The sequence below is a fragment of the Gopherus flavomarginatus genome, chromosome 2 (assembly GCF_025201925.1).
Source record: "Gopherus flavomarginatus isolate rGopFla2 chromosome 2, rGopFla2.mat.asm, whole genome shotgun sequence".
In the NCBI taxonomy this organism is placed as follows: domain Eukaryota; kingdom Metazoa; phylum Chordata; order Testudines; family Testudinidae; genus Gopherus; species Gopherus flavomarginatus.
Genome location: NC_066618.1, coordinates 257,487,537 through 257,503,560, shown reverse-complemented (window position 1 = coordinate 257,503,560; position 16,024 = coordinate 257,487,537). Strand labels below are relative to the sequence as shown.

Sequence of the window (16,024 nt, the reverse complement as noted above, 5' to 3'; positions counted from 1 at the left end):
GGGGCCCCAAAGAGGGCGCAGGGGCTCGTCCGCGGTGGCTCTGTGAGCGCGCGCTCGCCCCTGTGTCCCGGTGTGGTCTCGCCCGCTCCCCCCGCTCAGCGCAGTGGGACGTGCCCGGGAGTTCGCGTCACCCATTGTTTACAAACCAAGCCCAGCAGCGGGCTGCTGCGAGTCTGGTGTGCACCGGCGCGGCGCGTGGAGCCGGCCGAGATGCCCTGCCTGCCCGGGGAGCGCTTTCTGCTGCTGGAGCGCTCGGTCGCCGTGGGGCAGGCGGGCTCCAAGGAGGTGGACGCGCTGGTGGCCAAGCTAGGCGAGGTGCTGCAGCTAAGCGCCCAGCGGGCACCGGCCCCCCGCGGCCCCAAGCATCCGCCGCCCACCACCGCCCGGGGCCGCGCCGCGCCCTATTCCCCCCGCGGCAGCGGCCTCCTGGTCCCGGCCCCCCTGCAGCCGCATCAGCCCGTGGAGCCCCAGCGGCCGGGCAAGAATAGCCAGCGAGCGGCTAAGCAGCTGTGCGGCCGGGGCTGGCTGCGGAGCGCCGCCCACAGGAGGAAGCGGCCGGACCCCGGGGAAGCGCCTGGTGAAGAGGAGGATCCGCACCGGCTCCTGCAGCAGCTCATCCTCTCCGGGAACCTCATCAAGGAGGCAGTCAGGCGCCTGCAGCTGGCGGCGGCGGCTGTGGCCACAGCAACCACCGGCGGCAGCGGGGAGGGGGAAGCAGCAGCCCTGCAGCCTCTGCAATAGCCCCGCGGGTTGCGGAGATCCAGTGGCACCGACCTCCGCGCCGGGATCAGGACATCGCATGTGGGAGGGGCCAGCTATCGGCGGATCTATCTAGGGGGCATCTCCCGTACTTGAAACAGACTGTTTATCGACAATGAGACCCCGTGGCCGGGGTCTGGCTATTCTGTATAAAACGTGGTGCTAGTCCCGAGGCGCTGTAAGTCTCTGTATTGGTCGCTAATGGGGGTGGGGGAAGCAGGGAGCCCCCCCCACACTTTAATGGAGCCTGCCCCGCTCTGCGTAGGTGCAGACCCTCTCAACTCGCTGCTGTGTGTCGGGGCGGGGGAAGGGACCACCACGCTGGGCCAGTCCAGACCTCAGACCTGCCGTTGGTTTGGAGGAAGGGGTCCCCAGTCTTATGGAGGGGAGCGGCAGATGCGGCACCCGGCAGGGGGAGGGGTACGCGTGTGGAGCGGTGGGGAGGTAGGTTTGGGTGGAGCGGCTTTAAAATTTCCTGGGTCCTATTCTTCTGCTCCAAGGTCACCGCTTGCAGTCCCCGAAAGGCGCATCCACCCAGCGCACGCACGGTGGTGGTGCTTTCACCAGCCGGTTGGAGATAGTAACCCTATCTTAGCTTGTTTTGACTGTACTGTGGGCGAGCCCTGTGTTTTGCAACCGCTGGGAGTCTCCTGAGGACGTGCACGTTGCCCGATCCGAGTTGTTGTGCTTCCCTCCCTCCCCCTTTCCAAGAGCTCCTCCTACCAGTGGGATTCTCAGAAACAGGGTCATGTTACAGCAAGCTCTCTAAGAACCCCACTAGCCCCCGCCCTTCCTGCTAATACCGCTGCCACTGCTCCGCGCTCGGGGCTCTTGCTAGGAGGATGGACAAGAGAGAAGGCTGTTTGTCTCTTCACACCCCTGCCCTGCTATTCCCACTGCCAGCGTGCTCCAGGCTGGGGGTCTTTCTCGGTACAAGAGAGTAGATTTGTCCGTCTCTGGTGGTCTCACAGGAGCCATTTGCAATAAGTCTAAAGTATCTTCTCGGGAGGTGCCTGTTTCCTTTCCCCTCCTGGGTTTGTTTTTTACACTTTTCCCTTTGTGACTACAGAGCGTTATTAAACGTGAATCTCAGAGTTGGAAAGCCGCTGAACTGATCATTGTGAAGTGTGAGCGAATGAAGACTGAGATACATTGTTCACATATGGTAGCTAAACAACTTCCTCCGCCCCCCAAAAACAAAACAAAACCTCAATGGCTGGATTGAAAAGATGCTGGCTGTTGTTAAAATATATACACTTCGTATCGGAGTGTTTGAATTGTGTTCCTGGTTTACAGGACTTGTCTTAATTAACATGTCTGTACTGAATAAATGTAGTCTTGTTTTTAGCTTGGGTCTGTGTCTTATTGACATGGAGGAAAGTAAACCTCTTTATATGAACTAATCAGTGGCAACAGTCATACAAACATACATAACCTGTCATATTTCCCTTTCAGTTAAGAGATCTCCATTTTGCAGACAAAACAATAATCCGCATAGTCTGATGCAGTGGGACACCCGTTATTAATGCACTGAGATGCAGTTGAGCCCCTTTGTTTGCCAGCAGCATTCTTTCTTAAGCCAAGGGACATCCTTTCCTGCAGACTCAACGTTGCCACAGGAATTCATAAATCAAATCACATTTGACAACAAAATTAACAATCTGGTATATCACACTAGAGGGAGGAAAGAAGATGAAGTTGGTTATTTATTCATGTTCTTTGTTTCCTGGGGAAGGAGAACATACAACTAACCTGAGATATGGAGAGGGAAAGGGTGTAGTAGGCTCCTACATCTCAGTAGGAACAGACTTATGCACGTTTATTCAAAAATGATGGTGCTAATTAAGTTTTTAAAACACCATTCTGAATGTTTTAGGTTAGTAGGTAATCTCATTCCATTTTAAAATAGTCAACCAATGAGTTTTAAGATTAGGTTTGTACACACACTAGAAAACAGTTTCCCCTTTTCCCCCTCCCCTACGCACATTGGGGTGAAAGCAGCCCCTTTGACGGTGTGATCCCATTTGGAAGAAAATGGAAGATGTTTACCTGTGTCTGATCAGTTAGTTACTTGAACAGTTCACTCTTTTTGAAGGTCAAATTTGATCCATAAACTACTTATGTCAGGACATATTTTTCTTGTGCTAGCATTGAGTGATATACGTAATCTTTAGTACGTCATTGTGTTTAATGTTCAGTTGAAGTATTGATTTCAGGTTTTGGTTTTTTTCCCCCCTAAGGTGGTAGTAAATAAGCAGTACGTACTGTGCTTTTCACCAGCTTTTTCTTTTTTTTTTCTAATTTGTAAGCAGTCTTATGGACATGTAATGTGATCTTTCATAACAAAGCACATAACTTAAAGGAACATGGTAAGAGCAGACTTCAAAAACATTGTGATATCTAATTCCAAATATCTGAAACAATTTTAAAACCAAAGTTTCATAATTTATGTTGTTTACTCTTTTACATTTTACACAGCTAGGAATAAACAGACTTGCTATTACCTTTGTTCTTGTGCTTTATCAGAATGTTGCAATATTTAGGTTATAAATACTGCGGAAGAGTTATTTTAAAATTGTTTCTTTTTCATTCTTTAACTCCCTAAAGTCTAAGATGTAAAACAATCTGAGTTTCAAATGTAACTACCTGCCGTTGTGCCTTTACATCTATTCATTTTCATATTTTTGTCCAATAGTTCCAGGACCAGAGTTGCACCCACTGTGCCAATGGTTAACTTAAATCCTGGGATGAACAGTTTAATTACCTGGGCCTATTTAGTAACTCTGTTACACTACCTAACTTGGCTGACGTAGTGTCAGTATTTATGCAACGTTGGTTAAATATGTGTATGTATAAAATGAAGGCCAACTAAAATATTCCCATACTGATTTTACCTATGATTTTCCATTACTTCAGTTTATGCACAGAGATTCTACATTTCCCCTCCAAAACCCAAATATAAATCTGTCTATATTAATGAGAACAGTTAACTTTACAAGTGGTCTTTGTAGTCAGTGAAAGAAATAAGACATTCATTCTAAGGGTTTTACTAGAATAATATGTTTCAATAAACTTGCAAATGAAATGAGTCCTAGAAAAGACACTAGTCAATTTCATTGACTAGCTGGTTTTTAACTTTCTAAATGGCTTTTCAAATAACCTTTACTCTTTCCTCCTGCAGGACTGGGAGATCTGTGGATAGGAAAGGGCTCCAGTGAGTTAAGCATTGTGTACACTGTGTGTGATGGTGTTGTGTAAAGGGATCTTGGCATTCATTTTGGAGGATTTTCAAAACTCTCCAATGCTTCTACCACTTGTAACATGAACCTAATAAACTCATGCCAATAACCTTTTAGCACTCCCCTCCATACATGTCTTAGGAAAATTCTTATTCAAAATAGAGCTTGCATCATGATTTTCACAAATAGACCAAATTTGAGGTTTATCATTTTGGTTCTGGAAAACAAGACTTAAGTAGTGTAAGACCAATTGACACATTTTTATACTCTTCCTAGTTTATTTTAATAAATATTTATTCAAGAACAATTTCATTGTCTGCTAAAAAGAACAGGAGTACTTGTGACACCTTAGAGACTAACATTTATTTGACCATAAGGTTTTGTGGGCTACCACCCACTTCATCAGATGCATAGACTGGAACATATAAGAAGAGTATATATATACATACAGAGAAGATGCCATACCAGCTCTAAGAGGCTAATTAATTACGATGACCTGTTATCAGCAGGAAAAAAACTTCTGTAGTGATATCAAGATGGTCACTTACAGATGACAAGAGGTGTAAGGATAGTTATCATAAGGAAATAGATTCAAGTAGTGTAATGACTCAGTAGTGCAAAGGTGAAAGTAGAAACAGTGAAATAAACTGTTTCCTACATTTCTTTAAATACGCTTTGCTCAACTAAGGTACACTTTAAACAAAATTTAACTTGATTTATTCCATACTGCCTTTGCCCTTCACAGCACACTTAGCTTGTTCAATTTTGAAAGATAAAATCAGTTGTCTCTCAACTTTAGATGTTTTTGAATTGTTACTGTACCCAACAAGTCCTACTAGCGCATCTACAATTTTCATAGTTGCTGTGTTTTGATGTATTTTAATGGGTTCATCTCCTTTTCCTGGTCAGATCAGCAGGAAAACTGGGTAGAAAAGCAGGTTCTTTCTGCAAATGAGTTATGATCCCCAGGGTCCAAATTAAAGATCTACAAATTTGTAATTAATAACTGTTATAGTAATACTTTTTGGAGCTCGTTCAATCTTTTATGCATTTCTGGGGTTCTGTATTTCTGGTGAATCTTTATCTTAATTTTTGTAAAAATATGAAAAGGAGTTATTCTACCTTATTGTGCACTTAAGTGTTGTTGGCTTAGTATGGCACAAAGTTGCACATTAATAATATAAACAATGTTTTTTTACCTCCTGTATTCTCTGTAGGAGCAGAGAAATGTTTTCATGACTCTCTGGACAAAACTCTGCTTCACACCACTGTTTTATCTTGCTTATTCTATTGTACCTTTCTCCTTGATTGACAGAAGGTGACAGTACCATTCAGCAGCTGGAATAATCTTCCCTGCCTGCCACTCTGGCCACATTTCTCATTCCTTCAGATTAGTTTGCAGTAGTGCCTGGAGCTTTCAATCAGGAGTAGGTCTCTGTTGTGCCAGGCATAGTAGGTGTATACAGAAAGATATGGTCACTGTCCTGAGTGCTTACAGTGTCATGTTATGACAAGACTTAAGTGTGTCTGACAAACAATAGAAGGGAGAGGAAGAACATGGGCTGGTTAATGCACAATTTGAATCCTATTCAAAACACCATCACTGCTTCCATATGGTCTGTTTCCATAGGAAGCTCATATTCTTCATTCCGTCTCCTACCTCATCTGTATCATGTCCTCCCCATTGCTCTCTGCTCTACACATCATTTTGAGGCTTCCTTTGTTAACATCTCCAACTCTCAGTTGTGTGCCTGTTATGCTGGTCTCAATGACATGAATGACATCTCTTATCCTCAGTTCTAAACATCTTTGTTCTCCCAAATCCCTCTTTGAGTGCACTTATTTTACCTTGTTTCAGAATGGTAGCTGTGTTAGTCTCTGTCAGCAAAAACAATGAGGAGTCCTTGTGGCACCTTGGAGACTAACACATTTATTTGAGTTTTAGCCCACGAAATCTTATGTGCAAATTAATGTGTTAGTCTCTAAGGTGCCACAAGGACTCCTCATTTTTTTACCTTGCTTTTCCTTGTTGACTTCCAGTTTTGCTTTGGCTCAGTCTTTGCTTGACAGAGACAAGGTGGGTGAGATAATATCTCTTATTGGAACAACTTCTTGACAAAATCTGGTCTCTGTCTCTTCCACTAATAGAAGATGTTTTCTCACTCACCTTGTCTCATTCTGGAACCAACCTAGTTATGCCATCTCTGCTTGGTATCAGAAATCTCATTTGCTTGCTATGTGATTCACATTGTTTTATTTTTAATTCTTCTGTCCTCTCTAAATTCAGCAGAAATGAAAGGAACTTTAAATTGAGCCTCAGGAACCAGAGGTGAAATCTGGGTCCCACTTAAGTCTAAAGCAAGACTCCCATTGATTTCTGTGGGGATTTCACCCCATGTATTAAAGTCCCTGTAAAGCACCATGAAAAGTTTTATGATATTTAAATGTTAGTAATAAATATATTTGCAGTTACAAGAAACTAAAACAACTCTTTGTATGGAATAATCTGTATATAAATTGCATTATTTCTGTACATGAGCTGCTCTGCTGGGGTATTCTGGTGGTCTGCTACATTTAGCCAAGGGTACTATTAAATTCTTTAAAATGCAAGGCAAATACGATTGCACAAGGAGTATAATGATCAAAAGCAATTGTGGAAAAAACAAACAACTCCTCCCCCGCCCCCATACACAGAGTAGTCATTAAAACTGACAAATCTGTAACTAAAAGATGCTAAAGCAAGGGTGCTTCCTGAGGTATATAAAGGTTAGAAATATGTTCAATTCCAGCCTCAGATAGAGGTTTTTCTGTAGAAACAGTCTTGAAGGTTCACCTTTAGTGCCTTCAAAGAAACTTTATTCGCCCCACCCCCAGTGTTCTGAAGCTGTTCCATCAGTTGCCAGTTAGCAGGTGGCCTTTGATTGATTTAACAATCCAGCAAGGCTGCCATGTCACAGCTCAGTGTGATTATTCTTAGCAGCAGTAATACCTTAAAAAGAAAAGAAGCCGTTCATTGCACATTCTGTGTTATGTAGTGAGGGCAGGGGCTGCTCTAAACATTTCACCGCCTCAAGCACAGCGGCATGCCGTGGGTCCCGTGGCTCCGGTGGACCTCCTGCAGGCATGTCTGCTGAGGGTTCGCTGGTCCTGCGGCTCCACCAACCAGCGACCGGCAAAGCACCCCCCATGGCATGCTGCCCCAAGCACGCGCTTGGCTTGCTGGGGCCTGGAGCCGCCCCTGAGTGAGGGAGCACTCAGAGAAAAAGAGAGAGCAGCAGAAACATGTTTTAATTATAGGAACTGGATTCTGGCTGGCTTGATACTAAATATTTTGCTGCGCTAAGCGTTTTACTGCTATAGGCAGATGCTTGTTCTACCTGTATCAATGTGATTGTTCTAATTTAAAATATTAAACCTCTAAAAGCAAGGATTTGAAATTAAAGAAAATAACCCAAACTTTGACCTTCTTGAATTCACATTCTCATGCCTTTTTACCTTTACATAAGTGGTTTTTTCCCCATATTGTCAGCCAAATGACTGCAGAGGAAGGTGTGTGCATGTATACATACACAAATAGTACAGCTGTTTTCTCCAAAAAGGGTAAAATAATAAAAAAGGTGTTTAACCCCTCTACTGTTAAAGCTAAGTATTATTAATAGTAGGCATTTAAAAACATCTAAGATAGCTTGGGTGTGCATGATTATCCCCTTCTAATCTGATACCTTGTCTAAAATCCTTGGTACACAGATACAAGAAAATATACCATCGGCTGTCTGCTCACCTCACTGTTACAGTCTTTCTTTCCTAACAGCTTCCCCTCTGCTCCTTGTGGCAGCTTCTCTCACTAGTCTTGTCCTGAATTCACACTCCTTTCCACAGTGCATCTCCCTCCTTATTTTCAGCTGTGGATGGTTCCTAGACAATTCCCATATCCTTTCTGATAAGGCCATGGCCTGGGACAAGGAAGGCTTGTTTTACGTAGCAATTGTTCTATCTAGGGTGGAATGCGGCTCAGTGCTAACAGCATCAGATGGAGAGAGCGGTTTTCAGTTCTGTTTTCGTGCCTCCTTTACCTGTGTTTAAAATGGGGGAGATGATAATACTTTCAAGGGTCTTGTGATGAATATTTGTGAGGTGTTTTGAAATATTTGGATGAAAGATTTCACAGCTATGCAAAATATTTTGTTATGCAGCAAAAATTATGGAGCAACTATAACGTTTTAATCTTATTCATGTTAGGCAGGTTACTTTATTTACAGATTTTGTTTTCTCAGCGCAACAGCACTTTTGCATGCAGGGCATATTGTCCCAAGGCCAGCTCCTGGCAGTGATGTTACAAAGAACGAGGCTTTATTTGGCTCTTTGAAAAGTTTAGCAAATGCACTCAGTGTGCTAGGAAATAAGATTTCAGCCACTTATAACATTTTAATTTTATTTTCCCCCTAAACAAAGCAAAAACCGTCATCGTCAGTAAGGACTGTATCTATGCCAAGAATTACTGGGTGAAGTTCTATGGCCTGTTATGGGAGTTCAGTCTCTAGGCCATCATAATGGTCCCTTCTGGCTTTATATCTATTAATTAAAATCTTAGCTCTTGTTTACTCTTGAATTGTTTCTTAAAAATCTGTGGTTGCAATTAGTTTTCTTCAAAGGGAAAGGTAATCTCCCCCCGACACAAGCACACTTTCATAAAAATGGCTGCAGAGATTCTTTATAGATTTTCCACACAGAAAAGTTCACTGTTTGCAAGAGACAAAGCATAGAAGGTTTCAGCCCAGAGGATGCATGGTTTGAAAATGTGGGACACAGGAAAATGTGTCTGTGGTGAGGTTATATTACAAACTGGTTTGCAGTTCTACATGTAATATGCACAATCAGCTAGAATACTGGCATTTCCTGGATAAAACAGTTTATTTTTGTTATGGGAAGTTTAATTCTGGAGGTTTAATCTAGATGTTAAAACTCATTAATAAAAGTTAAATTATTTTAGGAGACTATTTCAACTTTATAAGTAGTGTGTGATGAACTGGGAATGTTCTTGATGTGTTCTTTGAATGCTGAGTGGGGAGTATTGACCCGGGAATGTTTCAGGGGAGTTTTGCTGGGACTGTCTGCATTGGGGAAGGGAGACTTTCTTTGATGAGATAGCTGAGCATGTAACATGAGAACCCAGGAGGAGGTTTGGAGGCCAGGTATCACCTCTGCCCGGGAAACTGGACAAAGGACACACAGGCTAGGGGAGGAGACGGGCGGAGACTGAGTGAGACAACTGGAGAGATTTTCAGTTTGGAGCTGGCTGGGAAATGGAGAAGGGTGCTTCCATGGGGCTTGGACTTCCCAACGGGGCTGTGGCCTCCCTGGGGCCCGCAGATGGACCTAACTAAAGTATTGTCTGTACCGGCAAGACTTGTTTTGGACTGTGTTCTTCTCATCTAAATAAACCTTCTGTTTTACTGGCTGGCTGACAGTCATGGTGAATCACAGGAAGCCGAGGTGCAGAGCTTTGTCTCCCCCACACTCCGTGACACTGTGCTCCAATTCTGTTGCTCTTGTATAACTAAGCAGGGAAGATTAATGGATTAACACTAAAGGTGATCCATTCTGAGAAGACAACTCCATTTAATTAAAACTTTAGAAACACAGTTATTGCCATTCTGGATCAGAACCAAGGTCCACCTAGACAGTGGCCAGTACCAGAAGCTTCAGAGGAACCTTTAAGAGCCCTACAGAAGGAAGATGTTGGATAGTCTGTTCCCCAGATAAAAGTGATCTCTAACAGCTAGAAATTGGCCTAAACCTTAAAGCATGAGGTTTAATATCTGTTCCAAAAAATAATCATTAATTACAATAACTGGATATTTTTAATCTTCATATAATTATCTAGTGCCTTTATGAAACTTGAGTTCTTGGCCTCAACAGCTTCCTATGGCAGCTGTCTCGGAGTCCCCGGGTGATGCTCTGGAACTGCTCCCCACAAAACCAGTCAGGACTTTGGGGAGCTTCCTCTCCCTTGGAGCAGACTGTCTTCAGGGCAAGAAGCTCACATGGCTTCTGTCATAAACAGATAGCTAAGGGTTAATGTCTCTTTCACCTGAAGCACCTGACCAGAGGACCAATCAGGAAACCGGATTTTTCAACTTTGGGTGGAGGGATTTGAGTGTCTGGGTCTTTGTTTTCTGGCTGCCTGCTTTCTCTGAGCTTTGGAGAAGTAGTTTCTATTTTCTAGTCTTCTGTTTCCAAGTGTAAGGACAAAGAGATCAGATAGTAAGTTATATGGTTTCTTTTCTTTGGTATTTGCATGAATATAAGTGCTGGAGTGCTTTGATTTGTATTCTTTTTGAATAAGGCTGTTTATTCAATATTCTTTTAAGCAATTGACCCTGTGTTGTATCATCTTAATACAGAGAGAACATTTGTACTTATTTTTCTTTCTTTTTATATAAAGCTTTCTTTTAAGACCTGTTGGAGTTTTTCTTTACTTCAGGGAAATTGAGTCTGTACTCACCAGGGAATTGGTGGGAGGAAGGAATCGGGGAGATCTGTGTGTTGGATTGCTAGCCTGATTTTTGCATTCCCTCTGGGGGAAGAGGAAAGTACTTTGGTTTCCAGGATTGGGAACGGAGAGGGGGAGTCCCTCTGTTTGGATTCACAGAGCTTGTGTCTGTGTATCTCTCCAGGAGCACCTGGAGGGGGGAAGGGAAAAAGGATTATTTCCCTTTGTTGTGAGACTCAAGGGATTTGGGTCTTGGGGTCCCCAGAGAAGGTTTTTCAGAGGGACCAGAGTGCCCCAAAACACTCTAATTTTTTGGGTGGTGGCAGCAAGTACCAGGTCCAAGCTGGTAACTAAGCTTGGAGGTTTTCATGCTAACCCCCATATTTTGGACGCTAAGGTCCAGATCTGGGACTAAGGTTATTATAGCTTCACCTTCCTGGGTCTGACCTTGGAGCATCCAGCATCCTTTGCCCCTCCGTGCGCTTACGGGGTCCTGGGGAAGCCAGAGGGTCCTGCATGCACCCCCACTTCACAGTCAGACATGACTCTTAGCCAGCCAGTAAAACAGAGGTTTATTAGATGACAGGAACACAGTCTAAAACAGCTTGTAAGTACAGAGAACGGAACCCCTCACCCTAGTCCATTCTGGGGCCCAGTGAGCCAGACAACCCCGTCTTCCCTCACTTCCTGTCAGAACCATACCAACTGAAACCCCCTCCAGCCCCTCCCTTCTGACCTTTGTCTCTTTCCTGGGCCAGGAGGTCACCTGATCTCTTTGTTCACCTTTAGCTATCCCCTTGCAGGGGGGGAAGGGCCCCAGCCACTTGTTGCTAGGAGACAGAGTGTTGGTGATTTATGCACACTGGCCTTTATCCCACCACCTACAGACTTAAGAAATGCATAGGAGAAACTGAGGCACCCACACAGTATTCAGAGGAAACATTAAGAACAGTCCCACTTTGTCACAGCAGCGAGTTCGATTATCTAATTATGCATTGTCTGAAAAAGATATTTCCTCTTATCATTTTTGAATTTCCCACCTTTTAATTCAATTTAACGTCTCCTTGTTCTTGCATTGAGTCAGGCAGAACAGAAGTTTTTCAAGTGTTTGTCCATAGAAACATTTCACTCTGGGTGACCCTCCATACACTGCTTTCCACAAAGATAAGGTTACCCTAGGGCCCCCTCCAAAATTGATTCCTAAGGTGGTGAACAAACAACTCTATCCAATGCAGTCTCTGTCTGCCTTTTTCTATTGTCCATGTCTCAGAACCATACCACAGAAGACTTTTTCCTTTCTCAGCAACAGCAAGATCAATACTTACATCCAGACAGTCTAGGGTGACCATATGTCTCGTTTTGGCCAGTACAGTCCCTTTTTTAAGCCCTGTCCCAGCTATCCCAATTTTTTTTGGCAAAAGTGGGCTCGCTGTTTGCTCTTGCCAACTCGATCAGTTGACAAAAGCAAATGGGACAAATGACAACAATTGTCAAAAAAGTAGGGTGCAGTGTGGAGGAGTGTGCAGGGGTGGGGAGAAGTTGAGATGCCAGCCCCATGCAGGGGGAGAGACTGGGCTCCAGCAGGGTTGCAGGGAGGAAGAGTTCCAGCGTGGGGGGCAGGGGTGCAGGCAGGGTTCAAGCAACCAGCAACAACCTTGAGCAGTGGAGAAGGGAAGGGCGAGCAGCTGGGGCCAGCCCTGCAGGGGGAAGAGCTGGGGCTCAGGCAAACAGCTGGGGGGGAAATATGGTCACCCTCAACAGCTGGTTTCACAGTTTAGTAGAGAGCTGCTTGAAACCATACCCAGTATATTTGAACTTGTTCCCTGCAATAGGAGAAGTGCCTCTTCAACACAGGGGAAAGGTTTTATTCCCTTTACATTATAATTCCCAAGAAAAAAGGAGAATGGAGCCCTATTCTGGATTTAAGGGAACTCAACGGCCTTATTGGCTGATAGAGTTCAAAGTGATGACCCTTACCTCAATTACCCTGTTCCTAGATCCTCAGGATTAGTTTGCAGCTCTGACCTCCAAGATGCATATTTCCAGGCACCCAAGCCACAAGGAATACCTACGGTTTCTAGTAGGAACATTTAATTTCAAATGCAGAGTCCTACCTGCTTAAAGGGTTTCCATGAAATGCCTTGTGGTATTAGAACTATAGTTAAGCATATTTAAGGATGCAAGGAATACAAGTTTACCTCTATTTCAACAACAGGCTTATTGGAGACAGTTCACCTCAACAAGTATGAGACAATGTTCAACACATCCTACAACTTTTTTGCCACTCTAAATCTTAAGATCAGTGTGGAGAAGCCATCCTCTGTGCCTTCTCAGAAAATAAAGTACAAAATAGAAAGATCATATTTACTACCCCAGGTCAGATTCAAAACCATGGCAGGTATGATAAAACTTCAGACAACAGTAAAGTTGTTAGGTCACCTGGCCTTGGGCACATTTGTAATTCAAACAGCCAGACTTCACACTCATTGTATGCAAGGTTGACTGAAGTCAATACACCATCCCAGCAGGCATCACATAGATATGCCAGTCCATATTCCACCAGGTGTCCTGAAGTCACTAGATTGGTGGAAAAGCCCCAATCAGGCAATGTGCAATCATTTTCTCTTTTGCATCTCTCAAGGACAACAGTTACAAATTCCTACAGTCTTGGCGGGAGAGCACATCTAGACCAACATCGGCCTGTGGTCTCAAGAGGAGATTTGTCTTCACATAAATATCTTAGGGCAATTTGTTTCACTTGTTTAGCATTTCTACCTTTGGTTCAATCCAGGATAGCACAGGTGACATTGTGTTGTCCTTTATGAAGAGACAAGGAAGAGCATGATCATCGCCTCTATGTCAAGAAGCGGCCTGACTGTGGAACTGGACTAACCATTACCATACTGTCCTGACAGATGTGCACTTACTTGGACTACATAGCATTCTAGCAGATCACTTGAGCAGGGAGTTTTCAGATGACCAGGAGTGGACTATAAAGGACGCTATCATTCTGAGAGATTTTCAAAGGTGGGGCCATTCTCATATGGAAATAAACAAATGTCCCATCTTTTGCTCCAGGGGAGGCCTGAGTCCAGGACCTCTAAATGCTCTCCTCACTCCTTGGACCTCAGGTCTAATGCATGATACCCTGTTGACCTATGAAGCAGACTTTTGTAAGGCATGTAGCATGTCTATGAGCCAGACTTCCCCATGATGCTTTGGGAGTAATGCTAAGAAGAGAAGATGCTAGCCTGCTGGAAATTATCAGTTTAAGAATAAATATTTTTAGCGAGTACAAGTACAAACACTTAGTCTAGCAGATAAAGAACAGATATTAATATACTGGAAATTTATGAGTAAAAATAAAATGTCTGTTTGTGTATATATATATATATACACACACACACACACACACACACACATATATATATAAAATTGTAGGCAGCTCTGCTATAATTGTACCAAACTGTAAGGTAACCTCAAAACCAGGACTAGACATATCGTGAATGTTAACTGACTAGTCTACAGGAATGGGTACTTACAAATAGTGGTAATTATTGTCTCTTTCTGTTATATACTGTCTAATAATTCTTAATAAACCCAATCAAGCTTACTTATCCTGAGGTTTCTTTAATTACTAAATCAATTAAAACCTTTGTAAAACCCCTTGTTTGGTAACAAATTGGTAACACCTTTTCTACTGAGAGTATTAAAAAAAATACCTCAAACAAGAGTCTGAAATAATGATCCTGATAACACCAGCTTGGTTCAAACAATTCTGGTATCTACACCTCATGAGACGCTCAATTCAATCTTCAATAACATTATCAATGTGTCCAGACATAGTGTTTTTGGGCAATGGGACCATCTTACATCAGAAGGCAGCCTCTCTGCATCTCGCAGCACAGATGTTGTCTGGCTGACTTCCATGGAGATAACTTGTTCTAAGGATGTCCAAAACATTCTCATATACAGAGGAAAGGCTCTACAAGTATCACTTACGTAGCAATGTGAAAAGGTTCTCCGTTTGGGCACACCAACACAATATTTCTTCAACAGAATTGGACATTCCAAATATTGTGGACTACTTAGTGTTATTAAAAGGATCAGAACATTATCAGTTCAATAAGGGTGCACTTGGTGGCTATATATCAGTGCATCAACTTTAGTGGAGGATCACACAGTGCTTTCACATCCTATAGCGGCTAGATTCATTAAAGGCCTAGTGTATTTATTCTCATCATTGTGGAAACCCCTTTCCTCCTGGAATCTCAGGGTGGTTTTACCTGGGTTGACGGATCCTCCTTTTGAGTCGCTGGTATCAGAAATAGGTGCACATTTTAAAAAGTGAGAGTAATTAACCAATGAAGCATATGACCAAGGATTGTAGCAGATTCTCCATCCCTGGCACTTCTAAAATCAAGATTGGATGTTTTTCTAAGAGATATGTTGCAGTTCAAACAGGAATTAATTCAGGAAAGTCTTATGGCCTATGTTGTACACAAGGGCAGACTCTATGATTGCAGACTGTACCTAACATAGAACCATAAAGTTAGAAGGGACCGCAAGAATCATCTAGTCTAATCCCCTGCCAAGATGCAGGATTTGTTGTCTCTAAACCATCCAAGACAGATGGCTATCCAGCCTCCTTTGGAAAACCTCCAGTGAAGAAGCTTCCATGACCTCCCTAAGCAGTCTGTTTCATTGTCCTACTGTTCTTACAGTTAGGAAGTTTTTCCTAGATCTGTCCATGAAGACCACCTGCTTAGTCATGGTTACTTCAGCCAGTAGCATTGGGAAATTGCAAGCACTCATGCTAGGTCCTCCATACACTCTTTATCACAAACATTAGGTTCCTTTAGAGCCACCCCACCTCCACCCCCACCCCCATGTCCAACCCATCCAGAATTTATTCCTGAATTGGTGTCAGACATTCACCTAAATCAGATGATTCATCTAACAATGTTCTTTCTCAAACCCCCTTCCAACCAATGGCAGGTGAAACTGCTTTCTTTAGATGTACATAGGATCCACTCATTTTACCTAGATAGAACAAAGTAACTTAGGATCACTCTCACATTGTTTGTTGCCTCAGCAAAAAGAATGAAAACCCAGACCTTTTAATCTCAAAGGCTATCTAAGTCAGGGCTGGCTCCAGGCACCAGCGCAGCAAGCAGGTACTTGAGGCGACCAACGGAAAGTGATGGCACATCTGGCTCTTCAGCAGCCACCAAATTGCTGCTGAAGAATGAAGCAGTGGCTATAGAGCTGCCGCCGATCGAGGCTTTTTTTTTTTGGCCGCTTGGGGTGGCAAAAACACTGGAGCCAGTCCTGATCTAAGTGAGATTGCATTTAGCTATGCTCTCAGTTAGCTACTTTAGATCATCTAGGTCGAGTCAGGGCTCATTCCATTCAAACTCAGGCAGCTCATGCAACTTCTTTCAGAAGTGTTCCCATTACCGAAATTTGTAGAGCAGCTACTTTGGGATCAGTCCACACATTCACAAAACATTATCTAGGCTGGTTGCCTCTT

At 43.5% G+C, this 16,024-nt stretch overlaps 1 protein-coding gene across 1 annotated transcript; it reads left to right on the top strand.

The window, feature by feature from the left end:
* The first annotated feature begins 56 nt into the window (after window positions 1-56).
* LOC127045363 (GSK-3-binding protein-like) lies at window positions 57-2,106 on the top strand. Its single transcript, XM_050941415.1, has one exon. The coding sequence runs from the start codon at window positions 211-213 to the stop codon at window positions 739-741; it is 531 nt and encodes a 176-aa protein (XP_050797372.1). The 5' UTR covers window positions 57-210; the 3' UTR covers window positions 742-2,106.
* Window positions 2,107-16,024: the final 13,918 nt, after the last annotated feature.